The sequence below is a fragment of the Nesoenas mayeri genome (assembly GCF_963082525.1).
Source record: "Nesoenas mayeri genome assembly, chromosome: 3".
Lineage (NCBI taxonomy): Eukaryota > Metazoa > Chordata > Aves > Columbiformes > Columbidae > Nesoenas > Nesoenas mayeri.
The window spans coordinates 52,062,400-52,076,325 of NC_137544.1; the positions used below are offsets into that span (position 1 = coordinate 52,062,400).

At 39.0% G+C, this 13,926-nt stretch overlaps 1 protein-coding gene across 1 annotated transcript in view; it reads left to right on the forward strand.

Moving 5' to 3' along the window:
• Nucleotides 1–13,926, forward strand: part of SLC35F1 (solute carrier family 35 member F1) — a gene marked incomplete at both ends in the record, with an annotated part of 235,947 nt that overhangs the window by 201,245 nt on the left and 20,776 nt on the right. Inside the window, 3 exons of the mRNA XM_080342199.1 lie at nt 1,075–1,234; nt 6,899–7,055; nt 9,990–10,042. Of these exons, the coding sequence (XP_080198325.1) occupies nt 1,075–1,234; nt 6,899–7,055; nt 9,990–10,042 (370 nt within the window). The remainder of the gene's footprint in view (nt 1–1,074; nt 1,235–6,898; nt 7,056–9,989; nt 10,043–13,926) is intronic.

The window sequence follows — 13,926 nt, forward strand, 5'->3', positions numbered from 1 at the left end:
CAGTTTCCTGCTTTGGTTGTTGCAGACATTTTCATTAGGAAAAAGATGCACAATCGTAGAGCTCTGGTTCCTGCTGTATCAATTGGCATTGAACAGTAGTGTACCCTGCACAATTTGTTACATCTTATTTTTAGTTCACAGAGTCACGACTCTTAATTATCTGTATCCCTTTAGGAAGTGGGATTAAAGTCAAGTTTCTTTGTGTGCTCCATACCCAGGATTTATATTTCCTGGTGACATACTGGTAGTTTCTAACATATATTTTAATTTGAAAATCTCACGGTCCTCTCACAAACTTTTGGCATGTTTCTTTTCTTGTGGGTTCTCTGAGTTTATTGCTGGGTGCCTCTGGGGAAAACAACAACAACAACAACAAAACAAACAACAACAAGAGAAAAAAAAATGAATATTTTATTTCATAACAATTCTTTGAGAAAGCTCTTACCCAAGGTCTATTGACAAGAAGACTGAGCTTCTTGCACTGCAGGCAAGGTGGTTTTGTTTGTTTGTTTCCTTCAGAGGCATATGGGACTGTGTTTTCAAGGCATTAACAGTCCCCGCAAGGGGGCAGATTTTTCACAAGTATTCTGTATGCAGAAACCTCTTGATTTATATGGCCAGATTTAATAAATCTGATCAACTTGTGCGTTATGAACATTCCTCCTAATTGGACCTGAAATGTCTGAATTGAAGCATATGTCTAGACTGCAGGAAAACTGCCATCAGTTTTTGTCTGTTAATCACCAGAGGTGAGGACCAGATGGAGTGGTGGGGCTCTCTTTTGGCCCAGGTTTCATTCCCATGGATTTGAAATATGCATCTGAATCCAAGAGCAAGGCAGTGCTTTTGGGTGTTACCGTAGAGCAACAGCTCTCCTGAATTCATGGAATAGTCATTAGCAGAATAGCATTATCCTTTGTTGAATGACATAAGCACCTGAATACACTTTCTGGCTGGTAGAAAGTGCTGTTGCTAACTAAATAACGCTGCTTCCCTCTGCTGGAATCTATCCTAGTATTTTAGGTCAAAGTGTTAGCAGGTTGATTTGTTGATTTTTCCTTTCTTTCTTGACAGCTCCTAGACTGTTTTGTCATCCCAGTGGTGATACTGCTTTCCTGGTTCTTCTTACTGGTACGATACAAGGCAGTACATTTCATTGGGATCGTGGTCTGCATTCTGGGCATGGGCTGCATGGCAGGAGCAGATGTCCTTGTTGGGAGACAGCAAGGAGCAGGTGAGTAAGGATGGATGGGTTGTATGACCAGGTTCTGTTCAGAGAAACCATTGACCAGAACATGGCAAATCGGGACAAAAAACCAAAACAAAACTGTACCTTCAAAGCATTGTGCCATTCCAAGTTGCTTCTTTGTCAGAAGGGATAGTGAACAAAAATGGGTCAACACTTGGAAGTCAACACTGCTGCAAACAGATGTCATGGGCCCTGTGTCCAGAAGGCAGGTTGCCCTCTGTACAGGTTGGGGAGACAGGGGAACAAGCTAAATACTTGTAGTTTCATTCTGGCTTGGCTTAGTTGTTGATCTGCAAACCTCAGTTGCTTCCTTTCCAAATTGCCTACATCTTTGAGTCATAAGCACCTCTCATGTCTACTGTGTGCTCTTACTTCTCTTCAACATTGTTCCCTTTTTGTACAGAGGCAGGGTTGCTGGGTAGATATGAAAAGAACCTGAACCTACATACTAACTGTACCAATTGAGTTTTGAACACAGTCTCAGAGGTAAAGGTTTGGGATTTGCCTGCGTCATTATTGAAAAGAACCTCCTTGCGTGTAAAATGTTCTTTTTTGTGCGCACATCATATGAATAATGTGTGTGTAGCTATTAATGCAGACTAGACAGAGTTAGATTTCATTGATCAACTTCCTCTGTCACATTGATTTCTCTAGTGCCAACCCAAATGATGTGGGAAGGCTGGAAATTCTTTTCAAAGATTGTCAATTAGGCACAGTTTTCATTCTTAATTAAAAGCACTGAATTGTGAGCTGAGCATAATACACTGGGATTTAAAATTCTTGACTCAGCTTTCTGAATACAAATGCAAGTGCTGTAGGAACTGCATTTGCTGAGATGCTACTAAATAAAATACGGACTTTGTGACAGTGCTCACCATATCTCCCTGCCCCCTTTTATCCTTGTCCTTTATCCTAAAAGGAGACTTTTAATTCATTGGTCTCTTCCAGAAATAGCCCTGCCCCAGCTAAAAAGGAAAGAATATACTCTGTACTGTGAAATCAGCCAGCCAAAGCTGCGTTGGGAATTACTGATTTCAGAGGGACTGGGATTTCAGCCCTGTGTTCCAGTAATCTAGAGAGTAGCACGCTAGGGCGGGTGAGCTGTGGAGCAGCAGGAGCGTATGGGACAATGGACCTCAGCACACTAAGAACAGGCTGAAGAGCACTGACACTTTGCCATCCAACTGTAATAATTAGGTACTATTAGATATTACTAAAGCACGAATAATAATCACTAAAGCAATAATTAGGTATTATTAGATGTTGCTAAAGCGTGGGTATAGCTCTTAGGTAACTGTGTCCAGAAAGAAAACTGGTAATATGCATTATTGCCTTTTAATTCAGAACTTCACATGAAAAACTGTGTCCTTGCTTATTGCTATGCAGAGAGACTTCAAGTGGCAAAATGATGTTGTTAATTATGTTGTATTTAACAATAAAATAGATCAACTGGTTTAATTTATCTGAAGGGGTAAAACTACGTATTAAAAATCTACAAATAAAAAGAATTCTTGGCAGCAAAACAAAATAAATTATTGAAACTCTTCATTAAGGGATTCCACACCATTCATAGGATATTTCCTAGGACTGGGTAAACAAAATAAAGGAATACACCAAAAGCAATGGTGCTGCATTAGTCCTCAGTAAACTCCTCTGTTTATCCTATATATTATAGGACAAGATGTGTAGACACCTGTGTGCCCCTGTGGACCATACTATTTACTACATTAGAAGTTCCATAAGGCTCTGCTAGGCACATACTGCCTACAGCAATCTAGTCTGATAACTCTTACAGTAAGGGAACATGAATTTGAAGTGCATCCCTGAGAGATTAACAGGTATTTTCCAAACTGTCTGCAGGAATTAGGTATAATGTGCAGACATGCTTTCAACTTTCATAAATATATGGTAGTTTACCTCTTTCTATTATATCCTGGCTGATGTTTTGCACATTACTCAATAGGAAAAGCAATTACTATCAAGTACTTTGTGCTCTCTCACATACCAAAGTATACCTTAAAATAATGCTTTCTTGAACTAATATCCCTGAGGTACCTTAGTACTTGTGTTCTCATAATACACAGGGGTCCCTTACACAGAGGTCTAAGTGTTTCATGCAGATTTTTCAAAGCACTTCACAGCTTTAGCTTACCACAGTCTCTGAAAAACAGTCACTTCAGTCCTGTTAATAAGAGAATATGTGTAGTCTAAGATGGGACACATTGAGACTGTTTTAGATATTATGAATATCAGTAATTACAACAAAAATAAAAAAGAGAGAGAGAAAGTGAAAGAGAAAGAGAGAGATAAAGAGAGAAAGATAAAGAGAGAAAGATAAAGAAAGAAGGAAAGAGAAAGAAAGAAACAAAGGGATAAAGAAAAAGAGAAAGAAGGAGAAAGAGAGAGAGAGAGAAAGAGAGAGAGAAAGGAAGGAAGAAAGAAAGGAAGGAAAGAAGACAACCACCAACCAAATAAACAAACAAAAAACTCTTAGTGCTGTGGATTAAGGTAAATATGTGGCAAAGTGGTCTAGTGAGAGTGTGAAAAGCAGTTGTGTCAGAACATAGTTCATATTTAAATGATTTATGTTACACTATAGTGCAATAACTAGTCCCCAAAACATTAACTCCTCTCTGGACTGTAAGTCTTCTACTTCCAGAGAACATTAAATATGCTAACAATTATTAATGCAAAGCCTGTTTTGCCAAACTATATTTTGTGTTTCTTCAAAAAAATTACCTACACTATTAAATGGGTCAAATACAACTGTATTAGCCTAGAATTCTTTAGAATGCCTCTAGCCAGTTGATATATATTTGACTGGCAATGAAACCAGTAGATGCATGTGGATTTTACATCCATTAAAATATGTCAGTCTTGGGGAAAAGTTCCAAAGTCACCCTCTTGAGGAAGCAAAGAAAAGGCATTTGACAAACAGGATGGTAGGAATTATTAGGAAAGAAACCCAAAAAAATAGTATAAAACATTTTTATGCCAGTATATAAAGTTTTGATGTGCTGACCTCTTGAGTACCATGTATTACTCTAGTCAGTGCAAGAAACAACCAGAAAATAAGCCTATAGAAGGAATGGAGAAAGGTGAGAAAGCTGTTCAAGGGCATAAAATGGCTTCACGGTGATGAGACTTTATGCAGACTGGGACTTTTCATCTCTCAGAAAAGGGAAGAAAGAGGCAGAATACGATAAAGGTACGCAAAGTCTTCAGTGGTATGGAAAGGGTCAGTACAAAGTGATTCTTAAATATTTCTCACAATCAAAAAATTATGTTATACTCAAGATAATTGTGAAGTATCAGGCTTAAAAGGTAAAAACATGAAGTACTTTTAAATATAACAGTAGGCCAAAAATATACAGACTTTACACAAATTAATGAAGAATCCCTCAAGATCTATTAAGTTTGACTGTCTAATGCAACTCCCTTCTCAGAAAATCCCTAGTCTGCTTAGAACTGGCAGATAAAATTCCCTCCATCCTTCACTATTTCTTTACTTTTTCCTCAGCCACCCTGTGCTGCCCAGTGCCAGAGGAGGGTTGGGCTGGGCAGACCTGTGTTCTGACCAGGTCTTGGCTTCCTCTTCTTAAGGGGTTTAAAAGACATGTAGATGAGGTTCTTAGGGACATGGTTTAGAGGTGGACTTGACAGTGTTGGTTAATGGTTGGATTCAGTGATCTTAAGGGTCTTTTTCAACCAAAATGGTTCTATGATTCTATGAAAGCCCTGAAGGTTGAGGCTCATGCCCTACAAGCATGAGTGCATTTTGGGGAGAGCCATCATGGTATGATGCTCAGGGCCATCCCATCTCTATGAAAAGGTTTAGCCTCTGAGCTGTCTTTGTTTTGCAGATGCAAAAAGTTGATATTTTTGTCTCAGTAGTTCAGCACAGCCAAGCTCTAAGGTCAAAAGCTTTTTCGGTAGTACTTCCCCGAAGTGTCAGTGAGTAACTGTAATAAATACCAAATGAATGAGCTCAGTGAGGGATGATTGGAGCCACTGTGGAACACTAAATACATCAGGCGTATGAAGAGGTTTTGTAAAGTGCTGATGCTTATTTTAAATTAAGGGCATATTCTGTGTCTGATTGCAAAAGAAGGCTAAAAGCAAAATACATACCAAATCTTAAAAAGATAAATAGTCAAATATAAACATGCTGTTGGTTAAGGTACCTGCAGGACAGAAATTCAGTGACAGACTGGATGTGTTCGTGATAGAGAAATCTAGTGATATTTGCTAAATAAACAGAAGCCATATCTCCTGAGCTGAAAAATGTTGGAGACTAAGAGAGTGTCACTGGGAGCAGTTTAAATTTTACCCCATTTCTATTTGTTCCTAAACAATTTATACTTTTCTGGTGCTTATAGCCAGTGCTGGAGACAGGATACTGGATAAATAAACCCTTGGTCTGTCATCTTATGACTATTCTTATTTTCAGAAATTTCTTCTCACTGGAAATTTCAACACTGTAGTTTGGAATGAAAACTGAAGGCTTAAAAGAATTTAATGAAGAAAAATGTTGAAAATAACATCTTGAATGAATGAGAATGTTTGGCTTCCATTTTTATTTACTGCAGTGTGCATTTTACAAGTCAATAATAATAAAACCTAAAAAGGCAGAAACTTTAAAAAATAAATCAAGAGGTATTTTAAAAGAAAACAAGGTTTCTTAAAAAAAAATACAGTCTAGTGCTTCGGCATTTCTACTGAACCTTTTCAAAGGAAATTCCATTATACCGAGCCTTTTGGAATATGGTTCTGCAGCAATGTCTGACAGTTTTGTGAAGCTGTAGCTCTTGTAGAAATGGTTTAACAAGCCATATGTGCAAAGGGAATTGCATGCATCCACTTGCAAAGTCAAGGCCTCAGTTTTCAAGCTGGAACTTGATCTTGAATAAATCTCTCTCCAGCACTCGCTTGCCCCCCAGTAATAAAAGCCTCCAAGACTTAAAAATGTTTCAAACAGTGTTTGATTATACGATGTTTGAGTAATTATATATACCTGGGGGTATTGAAAGTACATCTCGATGTTCATTCCATGCATTAGGTACTGCAGTGTTATCTGAACCTCTTTTAAAAATCTTGTCATTATCGTCACCGTGTCTACACCCCATCCTTCCTTCTCTATTTCTTGTCGAACAGCATCATATGACAATGAGGTCAATATTGGGGTTGTAATGATTTCTTCACTTATTTCACAGGTAGACAGAATTTTTCAGTTGGTTTCACATCTAAATACTGGACATGTTTTAGGCTGGTTAGATTTCAAGATGAGATGCAAACTGCTCTGTATAGCTGAGTTACATTGTATCTGGGGAAAAAAAAGAAAAGTAATAGTAATAAACAGGATTAGTCACTGAACAGTGCCACTTGGTTTCTATATTTTTTTACAAATTTTTCATATTCAGATTATCTTATCTACAGCAAGGATAATGCTCTCCCTTCACCTCTGCTAGGTTTTGCTGGGATATTGAATGAACATTGTTAAAATGACAGAACATTTGCATTCAGCTTATTAACCCAGATATGGGCTACTTCTTGACTGAGGATTGAAATCTGTAGGGAGGAACTTGCAATGATTCTAGGCAAAAGATAATTGTTTTGACACATTCTGATTTTTTCTCTGTTTATTCCTAGGTGAAAATAAACTGATAGGGGATCTCTTAGTACTGGGTGGAGCAACACTATATGGCATCTCGAATGTTTGCGAGGAGTATATCGTCCGAAATCTGAGCCGAGTGGAATTCCTGGGCATGATTGGACTCTTTGGCTCCTTCTTCAGCGGAATTCAACTGTAAGTGAGCAGATTTGAGCCCCAAGGTCATTCAAATAAGTGCAGTTGTGGCTTCCATTGAGGTATTCTAACCCTCCCTTCAAAGGTAGCCATCTCCTGTGGAGTGTAGGCATCTTCTAATTCTGGAATTTGCATTGGTTTTCATATTTCAGATCAGTGGTTTTGAATAAGAACACAAATTTGTACCTAAGTAATCTAATTCAAGGACTGGTGTCCTTGAGTAGTGACATGAGGAGGGAGGAGTAGAAGACACATCCTGCCATCTTGTTGCTTGAAGACAAGTGGATATTTCATGTGCTGGTCTGATCTGTGAACAGCAAAATCTACAACTCTCTCTGGTTCCGTTTCCTACCTTTCATAGTCACTTAAATTTCTAAACAAGTAGAAAACACGTCCAGTGAGAAGGTATTTTACTGATTGGCTTGTTCTGTGTAACTATGTTATGATATGGACATAGTGAAAAAACCTTTAAGAAACTGGCCTTTTCACTTAAAAATATTTAGTACTCAGGTGATTGTTACATGGATTTCAGGAACTATTGAGTCCCATCTATAACCATATGTACCTAATGACCATCTCACGTACAAGCCTCAGAATATGAAGGTAGCTTCCAGTGTTGTAATACTGTCACTGATGAAAGTGTAGTAGAAGTCACCATGCAAGATAACCATACTTTATGCAGATCAGTCACTGGTGCTTGCCACACAGAATAACTTTTTATTATAAATCAAAACCCAGTTGCTTCCCTCCGCATGTGATCTACTCAGCTTCTAAGAACAAAGGCTGATCAAAACTATGACTCATCCATTCCCATTTAATTAGTTATATTTCTTTAGCCAGAAAGCTGTTTATATTTATGTAGGATCTGAATCCATGGGTTAAAATTATTTGTATTAACTGGCTACCACACAAGTAGTTCCTTTTTTTAAAAATATAGAATTCAAGATCACATAAATGTGCCTAGTATCTTTGGTTAAAGCTTTTTTGTTACCTCAAGTGTTGGTAGGTATGGACTAACAGATTCTGAGGGCATCAGAGCAGTGCCTTTATCTAGCTCTGTGTGTGTACTAACACAGCCCAGGATGCAGTTGTCCTTCTCTGCTCCAAGGACACATTTCTGACACACATTCAGGTTGGCGTCCACCAGGACTCCAAGGTTTATTTCTCAAAAGCAGCTTTCTATCCAGTCAGTTCCCAGCCTGTACTGTTGCATAGTGTTATTCAACACCAGGTGTTCATATTTGCTTTTCTTGAACTTCTTGAAATTTCTCTTGGCCTTTTTCATCAGACTACATTGTGGGTAGTCCCCACATCCAGTCCATACCTCTTCAGTCTCTAAGGATCTTTTGGGAAATCAAGCTGGAAGCTTTGCTGAAGTCAAGATAGATTATACCTCATCCTCTCATCCATTCCCTCTCATTTATTTACTGAGCCAGTCATCTTATCATAGAAAGCAGTCAGTTTGGTCAGGTATGGTTTGCTGTTGAGAAGTCTGTACTGGCTGTTTCCAGTCATGTTGTCTTCATTTCCTGCAAATGGCTTTTGGGAAGGTCTGCTCCATGATCTTCCCAAAGGTTAGCATAAAGCTGACCAGGCTGTAGTTTTTGCTCCTTTTGAAACTGGATGTTGCATTTGTCTATTTTCAGTCACCAGGGATCTCCTCCAATCACCACGACCTTTCAAAGATCATTGTGGTTCCAATTCTTCAACAAATCTGGCATCACTAAATGGCAACTTCTGGCACAGTTGCTCTTGACTTTGTTTCACAGATCATAATTCATCACTGACCATATCATATTGTTATATGCTTCTTTTGTACTGGATAGGCAATAGTATGATAGCAGTGTTCCTGCATTTAAGTTATATTAACATTTGTTTGTGAGAACAAGAGATGTTAGAGTTTGTTTTCATTATATTATTCAGGAATTGCTGATAAAAGAGACATGTGCCTTATGCATGCAAAGACATTAGTTATTTTGCAGGGAAAATAATCTTGTTATCCTGTACACAGTATTAGATTTGCCACATCAGCAGCAAGCAAATTAGAATTTCCAGGATGCAACTCTCTAGACCAGATTAATCTGGAAGGCACTGAGTTCCTGCAGTTTCATCATTAGACTTGGTCTTCCATATACCACCTTTTGTACTCTGTACTTTGTTTTTCAATCTGTGTAATTCCATATTTTATACTTGTTTAAAATAGCTTCCAGACTAGCATGCAGAGTTCTGCACAGCAAGAGTTATCTGGAAATCACAGATGAGAGAAGGGAGTTAGCTGAGTGAAGACCTAGCTCCTGAGATACCCAGTCTTCAATGGTCTGTTTATCTGGAAGAGCTGACTTGTTGCCACCTTAGGATTTTCTGGATCTGGAATTTTGATGTTAATGTACAGTGCAAGACTTACATGATGTTCAAAGTGGACTTTTGTGGCTTGGCCAAACACCTTTGCTTTGTTTCCTGACTTTCATTGCTGTGACTATTTGATGTCTCTCAGAGTGTAACAATTCATTCTCCCCAGAGTCAGCCTGTGGTACCTATTTATTTGACACTGCAGAGCTGCTCTGAAGGGTGAATTACTCAAACAGATACTTTATTAATCATTAAAGTTCAAAAGCTTTCAGAATATTGAATCAGAAGAGTAGAAGAGGGTTGAACACATAGAGGGATGGGCACTTTGGACAGGTGCAGGGAGAGCTGGAAATAAAACGGTGGTGATTGTATGCTATCACTTGTGATTACTGCCCTTAAGATCTTTCAAATACATGGGCACAGGGATAATGCCAGAGTGGATTAGCAAAGTGTGATTGTGTTTGGTTCCTACAGAGATTTTTTTATTATAAGATTGTGTATGTTGTTTTGTCCAGCATTTGAATTGAATAAGTGAAAGTAATTTAACTTCTGTTCTCTTCCATTAATTTTTTGCTTCTCTTATAGTGCAATCATGGAACACAAAGAGCTGTTGAAAGTTCCCTGGGACTGGCAAATAGGTAAGAAAACACTTTACATCATTGAAGATAGTTGCTGAAGGAGGCGTGGAGACAAACAGTGTTTGGAAGGGCAGGCACAAAGGTTCACAGGAGCCAATGTTTGTGACTTTTCTGCCAGTTACTGCCAAAGGTTGAACCACAGGCCGCATAACCTTTCTTAAATGATCTGTCCTCCCATTGCTGTATTATGCCTTCCTTGCACCATTAGGTTAAGCATATGAATGCCACAAGTTAATTATTCAGACAGCCATGAAGTGAAACAATAATAGGGTTCCAGTTCTAAGATTCAATGCAACACTGGGACAAATAAATGAGGTAGTCATTAAAAGCCAAACCTTTTCAATGAATGTCAACGAAATAAAATGGAACCTAACAAAAAAAAAATTTAAAAATAGCAGTACTTGCAGTTTCCAGGCATATTATAGCCTCATAAATGCATGTCCAAGGGGAACATTTCTGTATGCAAATGGCTAGTTGCCTTCCAAGTAGTCTTGGTGGAATATAGCAGCTGTGCCTTTTAGACAAGTTTAGGTAGCATCATGCACAATGAAGCTCTTACAGTGTTTTGTTATGCAGTGGATTGCACTTTCCTATTTCAGTTTGAAAGCTGAATTTATGAGCTAAGACTCCCATCTAATTAGTCCAACAAATTATTTGCTTTAAAACCAAATAAACATTTAGGATAGTCCCTATAATAATTCTTTTACTATTTGTGACAATAGAAGAAATAAAAGAATACTAATAGCATAGAGGAGATACACGTGAGACTCTACCTGGAGCACTGCATCCAGCTCTGGGGCTCCAACATATGAAGGATGTGGACCCATTGGAGTGAGTGCAGAGGAGGCCACAAAGATGTTTGTAGTGCTGGAACACTTGTCCTGTGAAGACAGGCTGGGCGAGTTGGGGTTGTTCAGCCTGGAGAAAAAGTCTCCAGGGAGACCTTATTACACCTTTCCAGTACTTAAAGAAGACCTACAAGAAAGCTGGAGAGGGACTTTTTTCAAGGACGTGTAGTGATAGGACAAGGGTAATGGCTTTAAACTGAAAAAGGGTAGATTGAGATTAGATATAAAGAAGAGATTCTTCACCGTGATGGTGGTGAGACACTGGGAGAGGCTTCTTAGAGAAGTTGTGGATGCCTCGTTCCTGGAAGTGTTCAAGGCCAGGTTGGATGGGGCTTTGAGCAACCTGACCTAGTGGAGGGTGTCCCTTCCCCTGTCTCAAGGGGTTGGAACGAGATGATCTAGATGATCTATAAGGTCCTTTCTAACCCAAACCATTCTACGATACTGTGATTGACAATAGCTTGTTAACTAGTTTCAGAATGAACTTCAGTCTTGGGCTGGAATTCAAGAATAAAAGGAAAGTTTATGACCTTTGGATGGAGGTACAGGCAAGTCAGAAGGACTACAAGAATGCTGTGACCTTATGCAGGGAGAAAATTAGAAGGGCTGAAGCCCAGTTAGAGCTTAATCTGACTACTGCCATCAAAGTCAACAAAAATTCTCTTTATAAATAAATGGGCAACAAAAGGAGGGCTAAGGAAAATGTTCACCCTCTGGTGGATGCAGGGGGAAACATAGTGACAGAGGATGAGGAAGAGGCTGAGGTACTTAATGCCTTCTTTGCCTCTGTCTTTAATAGTAAGACTAGTTGTTCTCTGGATACACAGCCACCTGAACCAGAAAACAGGGGTGGGAAGCAGAATGGAGCCCAAATAATCCAAAGGGAAATGGTTAGCGACCTGCTACATCACCTAGACATACACAAGTCTATGGGGCTGGATGAGATCCACCCAAGGGTACTGAGGGAGCTGGTGGAGGTCCTCACCAAACCACTTTCAATTATTTATCAGCAGTCCTGGCTAACTGAGAAGGTCCTAGTTGAATGGAAGTTAGGAAATGTGACACCCATCTAAAAAAAGGGCCCAAAGGAGGATCTGGAGACTGTCAGTCTGACCTCAGTGCTGGGGAAAGTTATGGAACACATAATTCTGAGTGCCATCTCAGCGAACATACAGGTCAACCAGGTGATCGAGCTCAGTCAGCATGGGTTTATGAAAGGCAGCTCCTGCTTGAGCAACCTGATCTCCTTCTAAGACAAGGTTACCAGCTTAGAGGATGAAAGAAAGGCTGTGGCTGTTGCCTACCTAGACTTTACTTAAGTCTTTGACACTGTATCCCAAAGCATTCTCCTGGAGAAGCTGGCAGCTTGTGGCCTGAATGGGTGAACTCTCTGCTGGGTAAAGAACTGGCTGGATGGCCGGACCCAAAGAGTCATGGTGAACAGAGCCAAATCCAGTTGGCAGCCAGTCACGAGCAGTGTTGCCCAGGGCTCAGTATTGTGGCCAGTTCTGTTCAATCTCTTTATCAATGATCTGGACAAGGCATCTAGTGTGCCCTCAGTAAGTTTGCAGACGACAAGTTGTGGAATACACTGTTGATTTCCTTAAACTTAGTTCACAATTTTCTCTCATCTTCATAAACCTTAATAAAAACAGTGTATCTTTCACAAAACACTGCACCTAGAAGTCTTGGAGTTTTGATGATTTAGCTGTAAAACTAAATGACGAATAAATTTAAAGTATCCATGGAGAAACACACTCAATTGCATACTATAAGTGTTTTTGCCTTCTTTAATCTGAGATAATTAGCATAATTGCATCAGTGTTTGTTTATACTTCATGATAAGGTGCTCAGGGACATAATTAATCTAGTACTGTTGGAGCTAGCAATGGTCACAGTGAATTAATCTGCTATCCATGTAAATGTCATATATATTTCCTTGGGAGTTCTGCTGTAACTCAATATTAGTGAAATGTTCTATTAAAATAAAGTCTTACTTGATCTGTGATGCCATTAAAATGTCATTGAAAGTTAGTCAGTAATTCTGAAGCATCCCTGTGCTTCATAAGGAGGGGATCATCTTAGCAAGAGCATCATAGATACCTACTTGTTTTGTTAGAGCAATAATTGGAAACGCAGTACAATTGAACACAGATTAAATGGTGACAATTATGTGTAGTTCTGTGTTCTTCCCTGGCTTCCACTGCACTCAGTGTGCTTTCCATTGCGTTGGCAGTGATACAAGGTTGTCAAGTAGTGGTTGACAAATCTATGTCAGGGTGTTCACAGCCTTGTCCTGAATACTTACCCACTGCAACAGACTCAAACCTGCAGTCCAGCAGAGTTAAATCACCAGCCTTTGGAATGATAGTGATAAACTCACAGCAGGCAACCTAATAAATAACTCAAGGTGGCCTGTTGCCATCTGCCATAATTGTGCTATTAAGAATGCATGAGCTACCTTTCAACTGATGTAAAATGTGAATAGTTTTTGAATATCAAGATCTACAGCCAATCTGTGATGTCTATCATGTTTAAAACAGATTGTGGCTTTCCTGGTTTTAATTTTGGAAATTCCCCTGATACATAGCATCATCTTCATACTTGGTATAGATCAGTGTAGCCGTGTTTGAATCCTTGAAGATTTAAGTATTAATACTTGCTCACAACCTGACTGAAAGGAGAATGATTATACTGTTCTGAGTCATTACGTATGAGACCATGACATGTTTTGTAAAGTGATACATGAAATAACAACAAATAAACTAACATCAGTTTTAATTAAGAGAAAAGCCAGTTTGAATCTCCAGGAAAGTGTCCTTTGTTACCAGGGGTTTGAATATTTCTTAATGGTCTTTATTCCAAGAAGAAAAAGTTCCAAGTATGAAAAATTATAACTGATTCCATTTCATCCCAGTGAAACAATAGCTTTTGGAGTAAAAACGCAAAGACTAAAACATGCAACATTCAGCCAACATGCTCAGGAACTTAAACAGAAGTTTCCAAGGTCTGTTAGTCTTGGTGGCACTTGGGCTA